This window comes from Xenopus laevis, chromosome 9_10L (assembly GCF_017654675.1).
Source record: "Xenopus laevis strain J_2021 chromosome 9_10L, Xenopus_laevis_v10.1, whole genome shotgun sequence".
NCBI classification, from domain to species: domain Eukaryota; kingdom Metazoa; phylum Chordata; class Amphibia; order Anura; family Pipidae; genus Xenopus; species Xenopus laevis.
The window spans coordinates 34,768,599-34,781,973 of NC_054387.1; the positions used below are offsets into that span (position 1 = coordinate 34,768,599).

Consider the following 13,375-nt stretch of genomic DNA (forward strand, 5'->3'; position numbering starts at 1 on the left):
ATCTGCTGCAATTCCTCGTGCTTTTACAATGGAAGAGGCTGGAATGTTCCTCTGGATCAAAACCTTGGGCATTAAAGCTCCTGGGTATTGGGGTATAAAGTGAAGCTCCGTGCAACTAATCATTGAGGAACCTATTGGTGCAGCACAGCTCAAGTATCTGATCAGTGATACAGTGTTAAATAGACTTGGCTAAGTCAGTCCTGACCCTTGTGTAGTTTATTGGAAATTCCACTGATCACTGACTCCTTCCTCACTGGCCTGTGCCTGGAATCAGGGTTCAGGAATTATCAGCAGCCTCATCAGTGAAGTATTTCCTGGATCGTTGGCAGTGAGGGCCATACTTCTATGGATGCTGTTCTGAGCGGAGGACCCAAATAGCAGTCCTGTTCTTAAGCTCTAAAGGAGAATGTACCCCCAGTACAAATACACTGGTTGCCCATGTGCAGTAGCCCCATAGCAACCAATAAGATGTTTGCTTTTAAACAGGTGCCTGGGACATGCTACCATCTGATTGCTATGGGTTACTGCATCTGGGCAAACGTAGAACATTATAAGTGCAAAGTGCAACTTCAGGTGTAATTACTGCTGTTGGGTAATTGAGCCCTCCTATGTGTCCCTAATACAAACAGGACACTGACCTCGTTTCCTTATACAGAAACATTAGGGGCACCCATCTCCCTTCATCCTAAAAGCACTGACATCAGTAGCACCTACTGCTCCTATTAATATTTAGACACTAGATAACTTCTAATGCTTAAAAATCTGGGACATCTATCCTCCTCCCAAAAAACACAGACATAAGCTCACTTAGTCTTCTTCCAGGACAGGTCCAGGTTTACTCAATACATAGAGAACACACAGGGCCTCAAGCGCAAGTAGTGTTTGAGATTCTCTTCCCTGTGGCTCCCCTCAGAGCTGGGTGCTGTGTGTCGGACGGTAGGTTTCAGCCCATCAGTTGCTGTATCAGACTGAGTGGAAGCAGGGAGTGAAGAATTAATCCAGACTCCCTTTTTCCCTAGTAATTTTACCTAGATCCAAAGAGAAGACATGCTGAACTTTAGAGGTTGCTCCTGCTTTGTAGAGCATGAAAAAAAGCATATATTGCATTTGTGGTTTTTTTTTTTTTTAACTTGCACTTCCAGCTGTGTGTGTTTTTGTCAGTTCCAAATGCTACCCTCTATTCTATTGGCTTCTGTAGAAGAAAATGCAGCAAGCTAATCAAATGCGATGAAACGGCAATGGAGTTCTACCAGACAGAATATAATGGAATCAATTAGTGAATGGTTTTAGTCATACACATAAAAATACCCATGAGTATAAACCATAAGGGACACTTACCTCTCTGCTGACAGATACCTGCTTCTCCCTTCATGGAATATAGATATTGATAGCAGCTGCCTCGTCCCACGGCTGGAACTAGGGGTAGGCAGAAGAGGTACCTGTGTAAGGGGTAACAATGGGCGGGTGTTGGGCACGTACCTTTTCAAGATTCTTCTGCCTGCCCGTAGTCCGGGTTCTCTTGTTCCCGCTGAGCCTGCCCCGCCATGTGTGCAAGTGGGCCGGCTTGTCTAGGGCACTTGGCCTCTGCCTCATCCCTTTCCTTGTGCTGATGGGGCAGTTTAATTTACTAACTAGGTGCATCGATGCCACAATTGAGCTGTTATATCAACAGTAAGAGATATCACAAGCAACATAACATAAGTACATCTTGTTTGCTGCACTTCAGAGCCACAACTAAGGGCTGAACACCACAAAGGTTTTTTTTTTGGCGGATGGTGTTGCCGCGATAAAACGCAGGTGACGAGTCAGATGTAGTCGCTTGTGTCCAAATATAATGGGACTGATAGAAAAATCGCAGGCACATGACAAAACTGATGGATGGAGACGCAGCATGCGGCGTTCACATCCATCAGTCGTGTCGGATGGATTGTTGTTTATACCTGTGATTTTTCAATCAGTCCCATTCTACTAGGATTCATGTGACTACATCCGACTTGTCGCCTGCGTTTTATTGCGGCAAAACCATCCGTCAAAAAACGGTCGTGGAGCTCAGCCCTAAAGGTAGGCAAGCAAGGCACATACCAGGGTGAGAGGCTGGTGGAGTTGTGCAGACTGAGTGGTGGATACAGTCATATTTTTCCATATTCCCTTTCAGCAAGTGTCTATTTGCTATGCCAATTCTCTACGCATCTATATGAATAATAATATCGATAAATAACATGAAATGTTTGTTCCTGCACTTTCATTAAATAGATTGTCTACGGCTGAAGCGAGAATTGAACTTGGGTCATTTGTATTGCAAGGCGGCAGTTCTAACCTCAAGCTACTGTATCACTCCCTGTTATTTGCTAATTCTATACAGGCATCTCGTGTTAACTTGCTGAAGCAGAACCATAAAAAGTTCCCTCATCTTTTTGGAGGGAATCAAACTCATGACCCTATGTTTGCTAAGCAACTCTGCTACCATTAAGCCATACTCTCTCACTGCACCTCAACCTCCGCATCTCCCCTATCTATCCATGAGAAGTGTGAAGTTATCTCTGTATTTATATTCAGACAATAAGTCAATATCTGGTACAAGGTCATTCACATGAGCAGTGGTAGCTTAGGGGTTAGTATCCCTGTCTTTGAGTGCAAGGGTCTAGAGTTCAATTCTGGTGTTGGTGTAGTTTGTTTCGACATTTTATGTTCTTTGTGAACTTGTTGATACTATATATAAAGGATTATCCTCGAGAGCTGTGCAGCTTGGTGGCGCATTGGATAGCACTACTGCATAGCAATGCCTGAGTCCTGAGTTCAATTCCTGGGTTGGCTCGACTGGGAATTTTATGTTCTATGTGAACTTGTTGGTACTATATAGATAAAGGATTAGCCTGAAAAGCTGTGCAGCTGGGTGGCGCATTGGATAGCGCTGCTGCATAGTAGTCATTGAGTTCTGAGTTCAATTCCAGTCTGAGCACTATCTGCGAGTTGCGTGATACATGGGTTAACAGTACTTGAGTTCATTCCACAAACAAAATCACAGCTGGTTGCTGTGTGATGCGGTGCCTTAATCAGGTAGCAGGGCTTGGATTCCGATCTGGGCTCTCTACCTGTCTGGAGTTTGCATGTTCTCCATGTGTGTATGGGTGGGCTCCGGCCCACCCCCCCAAAACATGCTTTCTAATTGGCCCCGCCCCCCTCATTTGAGAAAATAAAACATTGCAGATCATGCTCAGGTTAGAATTGAACTCAGAACCCAGGGCTGCAGTTAGGGCCTTATACACCTGGCCCTGACATGAGCATGGGCAATACTAAAGACAACAAACCCTGACACGAGCATGGGCAATACTAAAGACAACAAACCCTGACACGAGCATGGGCAATACTAAAGTCAACAGACCCTGACATGAGCATGGGCAATACGAAAGACAACAAACCCTGACACGAGCATGGGCAATACGAAAGACAACAAACCCTGACATGAGCATGGGCAATACGAAAGACAACAGACCCTGACATGAGCATGGGCAATACGAAAGACATCAGACCCCTGACATGAGCATGGGCAATACTAAAGGCAACAGAAGACTTTTCTAGCTAATTTTTTTTTTTTTTTTTTAAGAACGAAAGAATCTTTCTTTCGAAAGAAAGATTCTTTCTTTCGAAAGAAAGAATCTTTCTTTCGAAAGAAAGAAAGATTCTTTCGAAAGAAAGATTCTTTCTTTCGAAAGAAAGAATCTTTCTTTCGAAAGAAAGATTCTTTCGAAAGAAAGATTCTTTCGAAAGAATCTTTCTTTCGAAAGAAAGATTCTTTCTTTCGAAAGAAAGAATCTTTCTTTCGAAAGAAAGATTCTTTCTTTCGAAAGAAAGATTCTTTCGAAAGAATCTTTCTTTCGAAAGAAAGAATCTTTCTTTCGAAAGAAAGAATCTTTCTAAGAAAGAATCTAGAAATAGATTCTTAGAAAGAATCTAGAAAAAATTCTTTTAAATAATCTTTTTCTAGATTCTTTCTTTGAAAGAATCTAGAAAAAAAATCTTTTTGAAGAAAGAATCTAGAAAAGAAAGAATCTAGAAAAGAAGGAATCTAAAGAGAGAATTTTTTTTTAAAAAAAAAAAAAAAAAAAAAAGTCGTTCTTATCTAAGAGGCCTCTGTTGCCTTTCGTATTTCCCAAGCTTATGTGTTGCCTTCAGTAATGTGCAAGCTCAAGTCAGGGTTTGTTGCCTTTAGTATTGCCCATGCTCATGTCAGGGTTTTTTGTCTTGCCCATGCTCATGTCAGGGTCTGTTGCCTTTAGTATTGCCCATGCTCATGTCAGGGTCTGTTGCCTTTAGTATTGCCCATGCTCATGTCAGGGTTTGTTGCCTTTAGTATTGCCCATGCTCATGTCGGGGTTTGTTGTCTTTAGTATTGCCCATGCTTATGTCAGAGCCAGGTGTATAAGGCCCTAACTGCAGCCCTGGGTTCTGAGTTCAATTCTAACCTGAGCATGATCTACAATGGTCTTTTTCTCAAATGAGGGGGGCGGGGCCAATTAGAAAGCATGTTTTGGGAGGGTGGGCCGGAGCCCACCCATACACACATGGAGAACATGCAAACTCCAGACAGGTAGAGGGCCCAGATCGGAATCCAAGCCCTGCTACCTGATTGAGGCACCGCATCACACAGCATCCAGCTGTTATGGTTTTTGGAACAATCACTGCTACCCATGGACCGCACAACTTTTAGCAACTTGCAGATAGTGCTCAGACTGGAATTGAACTCAGGACTCAATGACTACTACGCAGCAGCGCTATCCAATGCGCCACCCAGCTGCGTAGCTTTTCAGGCTAATCCTTTATCTATATAGTATTATCGAGTTCACATAGATCATAAAACTTCCAGTCAAGCCAACCCGGGAATTGAACCCTGGACTCAGGCATTGCTACGCAGGAGGTTTATCCAATGTGCCACCAGGCTGTACAGTTCCCAAGGTTAATCCTTTATCTATATAGTATCAAAAGCTCACACAGAACATAAAACTTGAAGTCAAGCCAAGAATTGAACTCAGGCCTCAGGCATTGCTACGCAGCAGGGCTATCCAATGCGCCACCAAGCTGCACAGCACTGAAGTATAATCCTTTATCTTATCTATATAGTCAATTAGTATATTATCAACAAGTTCACACAGAACATAAAATGTTGAAACAAACTACACCAACACCAGAATTAAACTCTAGAACAGACAGGGATACTAACCCCTAAGCTACCACTGCTCATGTGAATAACTTTGTACCAGATATTGACTTATTGTCTGAATATAAATACAGAGATAACTTCACCCTTCTCATGGATAGATAGGGGAGATGCTGAGGTTGGAGAGCAGTGAGAGAGCATGGCTTGGTGGTAGCAGAGTTGCTCTGCAAACATAGGGTCATGAGTTTGATTCCCTCCAAAAAGATAAACAAGTTTTTAAGGTTCTGCTTAAGCAAGTTAACTATATGACTGTATGAATTAGAACAAGAACAAGGAATGATGCAGTGGCTTGAGGTTAGAGCTGCTGCCTTGCGACACAAACAACCTGAGTTCGATTCTCACTTCAGCCATATGCAAAGAGAAAGGCAATCTCTTTAATGAAAGTGGAGGGGTCAAGCAGTTCCTTATGAACAGTTGCATAATCAGGCATCTTTGAGTGATCCCCACTACCCACATGATGGTGGTGGAGGCAGAAACAGCAGCGTGTGGGGAGAGAGTCCTTACTGAAATTCAAGTTAAGGAAGATGAAAATAACTGTATCCACCACCACTCAGTCTGCACAGCTCACCCCCCCTCTCAACTTGCTTGTTCTCCCCTGTCTCATACATCCACTCACTCCCCCCTTCCAACTGCACCCCATGGTATGTGCCTTGCTTGCAGGTAATAAATTATTCTATTCTCCATGAACTGTGGGATTTATGTATTCACTAAATTACATATATGGATTGCTAGAATTGTGCAAGGAAGGGTTAAAACAGATCACATGATAGGGCATGTGGTGCTAAGGGTATTGTAATGCAATTGCGTTTATTGTGTTGGTATTGCACCCGAGGAAGGCTGTAATAACTGAAAGCTTGCACCTTCTACTGAATAAATGTTTTAAAGGCATTGCCAAATGTATTGGTGTGGTTCCTACCTATTGCAAATCGAATATGGAGACTGGTTTGGAAGTAGCCAGAGGAGTTGAATGTACTCAGACAAAGGTGATGTGGCAAATAATTATATGTATACACCTTGCTTGCCTACCCTTAGTGCATCTGTAATAGATCAATTGTGTTATCAATGCATTCACACCCAGTAAGTAAATGAAACATCCCTTTGCTTATGCAGATTGGGTTGAGGTAGGCCACGCTGAACAGTCAACCTGGCTGTCCACCTTTGCCCCCGTGTGTGAATATTTGAGTGCACAGGAGGGGGGGCTGCAGCAAGAGAGCCTGAACTAGGGGTACGCAGAAGAGTCTACTACTAAAGTTACCTGCCTAGCACCCCCTGCACCTTTTACACTCTGTGCTACACATGTTCTTAGTTTCCCAGGTGCCCTCAGCCATGTGACTTGTGTTGATATACTTCAACCACTCTTTACTCCTTGTAAACAGCACATACACACCACATAGATATAAACCTGTTATGGCCTGTAGCATATACAGTATGCGGGGGAATACAAAACACATGCAATTGTAGATAGCAACACCATTTGTGGCTGCCCACGCCAACCCAAGCCCACATAATGCCCTAAGAGGTAAAATGTGTGTCCAATCATGCACACTATCTCTATAGAGTATACCTGTATCCATATCCAGTTTATCTATTCACCTTTATTCCCGTCTGAGCAGACATTTTTTTTTTATTTTTTACATGAAATATTTTTTAGCTTGGCTAGGTAGGCAGCATGCAAGGACCAGTATGTCAGGACAGCACCTTTTATTGGGTCCTGTATGGCCAGCTTAAGAATCCTTTATGTATATACCTTTAAACACAGTTATCCCTCCCAAATCTCATGATACAAGGCTATTGTAACTGCACTTATATATAAAAGGCAACATCTACAATCAACAGCATGTATTCCAGTTATTATTTTTATCCAGATACAGCTATAACATGTTGTTTTAACATGGTGGCTTCATTCAGTTGGTAGGGTGCCATTAAATGTTTCCATGAGTTTGCATGAAGACAAACAGCAGATATACAGTATATGACTGACATATGGACAAGAGCATTAGCACTGTGTGGCTCCAGAACTTCCTTTTTGTACTGGGAATGCTGAGTGGATAGACAATAGCCCTGGAAAGGATCAGGCTGTTTATCGTGTAGCTCAATACATCACTCCTGAGTTATTTCTACACTGCTGATAACCTTCTGCAACAGAACTTCAACCTCTGCCCTCTGGCTCATCTTATTTGCTTTGCCTTGAAAACGACCACACTTTCCTGCTCCTTTACCATCCAGGATTTCACAAACTCTGAAACAACAACAAAAACATAATAACATAAGTCTCTTTAGGGTTCCTCATCATCCAAAAAATGTTTTCATTTGTGAGTGAAAACAATGAGCAAAGAAGAGAATTCAAAAAAAGACTTTCATTGTAAAACAAAATGTTTTTGTATATACCATTTTTGCTGCCATGGTAGTCATGTGACTAAATTAAGGGGGTCGTTAACCTAGGGCCAGGGGTAGGGGTAGAAGAGGCATCTGCCTAGGTTGCAACAATAAGGGGCGCTGGGCAGATACCCGTTAATAGGTCTTCTGCCAACCTCTAGTCCCTCTCCCCTAAATTATGACGCGCACACACACAGATGGGGGAGGAGGTAGCAGGCCAATTTGCCTAGGGTGCCCAGTCAGCTTGGCCTGGCCCAGGATTAACCCTTTTAGAATGTATTCTAATCTGTGCCTTTTGCTAAAATAAGCATACTGGCAATTTCCCAGTTGCCAGTATTTTAAGAAAAACCCTTACTTTAAAGTTCTATCTAGTAGGGGATGATAGTTCTACCTTGGCTGTTCCTGGAAACACTGTTTGAAAGTGCTCCACTTATAGACTGGCAATACAATAAATACTATGGAAATGAAGATGGAGAACTGTGCTGCAAGAACAGCAAAATATTAAGCTTAAACAGGTATGGGATCTATTATCCAGAAAGCTCAGAATTATGGGAAGGCCGTCTCCCATAGACTCCATTTTCATAAAAAAATTACATATTTAAAAAGGATTCCTTTTTTTCCTGTAATAATAATAATAATAATAATAATAATAATAATAATAATAATAATAATAATAATAATAATAATAATAATAATAATAATAATAATAATAATAACAACAGTACCTTGTACCTGATCCAAACTAAGGTTTAAAAATATGTTTATTGGATACAGAACAATCCTATTGGATTAAATATTTAAATCATTTTTTTTTTTTTAGCAGACTTAAGGTATGGTGATCCAATGAAAGGCATGCCAATTTCATTGCAGAAAGATGGGTAGCTACATGTTTACAGTATGGTTACCCGAGCTTTAATGTCAAAATACATTACCTGGGCCCAAATTTCTCAACAATCCCTGGTGGTCCAGCTAGAAGAAACAATCCAGAGGTCTTTTCATCCCCAATGGTAAGAAACAGAAGCGTGTCCTGTGATCAAAAAACAGCAAAAACCTCAAACACACTTATCTCCATACATATAGAGTCTACTGTGTTTCTATGGTTCTATGGGTTTGAAAGATGTTTGCATTTCTTATAAATGTCTGCTGTCAGCTGACTATTTCTAAAATATGATTAATTCAACAAGGAAAAAACATTACCTCTGTTCCAATCTCATTAGCGATAATATTCATGAACTCATTATCCCCTTCTTTCCTGTTGAGAGAAAATATAAAGCACAATTCCTCATTTTCAAGCTAACAAAGCAAGCCATTTTCTGAAAAGTACAAGTACCCCAAAAAAAGTGGGGGGTGTTTATAATGACCTGCATCATACGCAGGAGAAAATCATTTTGGGGCGTGGGAGCTGTGGAATCATTCCAGGCTACCCATCCAAGCTTTCGGAACTGGGGGTGTAAAATCCCCTGCTCCCCAGTTCTGATGCCTATGACCCCTGTAGTGTGAACTTTGCTGCGGAGAGTAACTGTATTAGATACAGACACTGCATACATTGGTGGTTGGACGCAATGCCAGGGCCATCAGGGGGGCACAGGGGGTACAGGTGTCCGGGGTCCAGAAGAATTTAGGTATAAAGGGAGGCCCAGCAGGGCTGCACTTTCTGGATTAGCCGGGCACCCCTTAAGGCCCAAACAGAGCCCGAAGGCCCAAAGGCGTGAACAGAGCCCAAAGGCCCAAACCCGCGAACGGAGCCGAAGGCCCAAACCCGCGAACGGAGCCAAAGGCCCAAACCCGCGAACGGAGCTATGTAACTGTGTTTACCGTTTTTAGCAGTCTGTGTTGCCTTTTACTGTGGTGTGGAGTGGGCAGGATCTTGGCTAGGGACTTGGGGGCCAGGTTGTTGTGGGCGGAGACAATTTGTTGTACGGGGCCCCATGATTTCTGATGGTGGCCCTGCGTAACACTATCCCAATCCTGAAAAAGTGGGCTACTTTACAACCATATTGGCATATCATTGACATTGCTGGGCACACCACCATGATGGCTTCCACAACTGCAGTTCAAGGGAAAAATCACTGGTACGTAATACAGTCCCAATTTTCTGGTCATGCAGATGAAGTCAGAGGTGGGCAGTGTATATAATGGAGCATGCATTTAGCAGATATTTAGCATAGGTATGGAACCTGTTATCCGGAATGCTCAGGACCTGTGGTGTTCTGGATAAGGGATGTCTCCACACCTTAAGTCTGCTAAAAAATTATTTAAACATGAAATAAACACAGTAGGATTTTTTTGCCATCAATAAGGATGAATTACTGGATCTTAGTTGGCATCAAGTACAAGTTACTGTTTTATTTTTTTTTACAGAAAAAAAGGAAACCATTTTTTTCTATGAGAGACCACGATCCTGTAATTTGGAGCTTTTTGGCTAAAGGGGTTCCGGATAATGGATCTCATACCTGTAGTATTTATGGGAGTTATTTACTGGTTTGTAAAGGACAGCAGGGGTAATATATCTAGAAATATACACTACCACTGTTGACGAACTGCCCTTCTCAACATAAGCACTGCCAACTTCTGAAAACAATTAACCCTTTCCCACAAACCAAAACTCTTACCAGCAGATTTGTAGTGTCAAATTGGGATCAAGGGAAGCAATGTATAAATAATCTTATTTTACTGAAAAACCACTGCACTGTTATATAGTGTCCATCATTAATATATTATTTGCAGTGGGGGGTGGGTTCGACCACACGATAGTAAGGGCACATTTACAAGAAGCACCCTGGGTTCCCTTCATAATTCCCATCTCCCTACGTCTGCAGGCGGGTGACAACCTGTGCCGCCCAAGCAGTTAAGGAGACTTTCCAACACCCCCTAGCTCAGAAACAACCATCCATCCCTCTTGAATCTGGAGAAGCTGTGTGTGCCAAGCCAGGGACTTGCGTAACGTTCCCCCGAACGGCGTCCAACTGCGGCAATACAGGAGCAGTGATCCCAACACTGCTGGACCATCCCAGCCAGGGCCGGCCTTAGGCCTATTGGACCAATTGGGCCCAATAGGGCCCCGCACCTCTGGGGGCCCCGCACCAGAGGGCAGCACAGATAATATTTCCCCCAGCACATGATGCTGCCTGGCCTGCCCCCAACTTGGAGAGTTCATCCCATCCCCAAATCCATAGGTCTAGCCTGCCCCCAACTCTCATAGGCCCAGCTTTCTCCAACCTTGGTAGGCCCTGCCTGCCCCCAATCCAACCAAGCCTGCTCCCAAGCTGAATCGGCCCAGCCTGCCCCAAATTGGCCCAGTCCACTCTCCTATTTCCTCCCTCTCTCTCTTACCCTGTGTGCCCCTATTATGTGTCCCTATTTCATCCCTCTCACTCTCTTACCTTGTCTGCCCCTTTCCTTTCTATTTTTTGCCTGTATGCCCTTATTTTCCTAAATACTTGGTGTGTCAGTAGCCAGCAACACTTTGTCTAGGGGCCCCGCCAACATGGTCCCAATTGGGCCCCACATTTGATAGGACCAGCCCTGATCCCAGCTGAGCCTTAGACCATTTGTGACTCCACAGGAGGGCGAGTGCTCCGGGACCCTGGGAACTCCCTCTCTTACAGCCTCCAAGACTTGTTCCTCAGACCTTACTAAGCCAACACCTTCACTGCAGTCAGCCTGTAACAAGGCCCTGAGTCTTGTGTACTGCCCAGCATATTTAATACCTTGGAAGTCCCCTTCAGACCGACAGCTATCTGGGGGAAACTGTGCGTCCACAGCAATAACAGAAGGGTCCCTCACCAATTATAGTGCTGTGCAACAACTAAGAATATACCCCCTGCCACTAAAAGGACTTAAACCAAGATCCTATAACACAAATATAGCCCTAGACCTAAATGGGATGCACCTCAAGAAACGGGGCAACACAGAACTATAAATAGATCAGAATCAACTCAAGTCAAAGTCCAGGTCCTACAATCCAAGAGTCCTCTACAAAAGGAACTAGTAATGAGCTAGGGCTGACATCACTACAAGACTTAACCACTTGGCCCCAGGCTAGCTTTACTAACAAGAAAATTTTGGCTGCATCTATATCCCCATGCTGGACTCCCAAAACCTCTTCACAGAAATACACTAGTGCTTGGACCAGTATGGTATACTGAACAACAGCATCTCGCGGGTATCCCATGCATCTCAAACCCTGACGGCAACCGAATGACTCACATTTCTTCTAGTGATACAGTTTCCTCTGGGTTCCACCCTAGCCAGTGAACCATAAGAGATGGGGAAACACGAAAAAACAGATAGAGGCTGCGGCCAAACTTGATCGCTTTTCTCGCAATGCATCTCAAGAATCAACACTGCATACTAATTCCTCCCCCCCCAGTCTCACTAGCTTCTCCCTCCTCGGACACAAACAACCTCCGAACTGCTTGCCGTGATAATGGAGAGCCGTACTGCCACAACAACACAATTAAAGTAGATAAAGGTGGACCTCTACCTCCTACGCCATTATCTCCAAAAGGTGGGTCTCTCCTTCCTACGCCATGATCTCCATAATATCAGGGAACACACCACAGAAAGAGGGACCACCGTCTCTACCCTGGAAGACATGGTAACTCCAAAACCAAATGATACATCGGAGATCAAACAGCAACTGAAAGCACCTCAGGAAAAATTAGTTGACCTAGAAAACCAACTGGCATATTGTTGACCTGCTGAAAAATCAAAAGGACAACACCCAGAAACCTTTATGGAGAAATGGACTCACTTGGTGCAGACACATATTCCAACATGTTTGTGGTGGAAAGGGCACACAGAGTCCTAACTAAACTGCTACCTCCTGGAGTGCCTTCATGTCCATTTCTCATACGTTTGCTCAACTACAGAGACCGGGATGCTACCCTTAGAGCAGCCAGACTGAAAGGACCCCTCTCCCTCAACGGCGCCAATATATCTCTCACAAAGAGCTACCTTCACTGCAATCAAAATATTCATTGCAATCTAGAAGAGACTTTGTGAATGCCAAATACCCTACAGCATGATCTACCCAGCCAGACTGTGCATACAAGATGGCAACCAAACCCAAATTTTCAGTTCTCCATTAGAGCCAGATGACTGGCTTACCCGGAAAAACCTGAGATCCCCCCCTCGGAGAATTACTCCGATGCTAGATAAAATACTGACTGTGCTCCCTCCACGGTAACTGAGCTCCACCTAGGTAGGTCTGCAATAGGGCAAGTACTTCCTATAGACCCATAACCCATATGCTTAGCTTACCCAAGGCCCATACCTGATAGGAGGCCTGTAGATATCAGGGACTGCCTTCCCTTAGCGCTGCCACACAGGCTTAACTCCAGGGTGCCACTGTATAGGTGCAACACACCCGTTAACGTTGGACCTTTTAACCTCACACCTCAGGTGCATATCTAAGCACCACAGACACCCTTGCCGGGAAAAACCCATACCAATCAATGGAGCATAAGCAGAGCGCTCCCTATGAATGGTGTAATTAGCCGTCTCTCGGATCTTGCAATCCGGTCTATCGGCGCTCAAGCTACTAAGAACTCTGGAACCGAACTTACATATACCAGTCCAAGAAAGCGAGAAATGCCTCTGCACTAGGGACTCAAATCAACCTTATTGCCTTTACTTGCATACCCAATCACACACAAGATTCTGACAGGAGAGCATGGGAAACCGCGGCGCATGTTTATGTGCTTAAAAACTATCTTGTTATTATTTCTGCTATTGATGTTTACATAGTAGCTCCCCAAGAACTTCAATAAGCATATTATG

The 13,375-nt window shown here is 43.7% G+C and overlaps 1 protein-coding gene across 3 annotated transcripts in view; it reads right to left on the minus strand.

Moving 5' to 3' along the window:
• Window positions 1-7,049: 7,049 nt before the first annotated feature.
• aarsd1.L (alanyl-tRNA synthetase domain containing 1 L homeolog) overlaps window positions 7,050-13,375 on the minus strand; it is a 38,361-nt gene continuing 32,035 nt past the window's right edge. For 2 of the 3 annotated variants that reach the window (XM_018234072.2, XM_018234070.2), the window contains exons 11-13: window positions 8,789-8,843; window positions 8,524-8,618; window positions 7,058-7,454 (exon numbers count right to left, since the gene is read on the minus strand). In XM_018234072.2, the coding sequence (XP_018089561.1) occupies window positions 7,316-7,454; window positions 8,524-8,618; window positions 8,789-8,843 (289 nt within the window). In that variant the 3' untranslated portion in view covers window positions 7,058-7,315. 3 annotated transcript variants of the gene reach the window in all.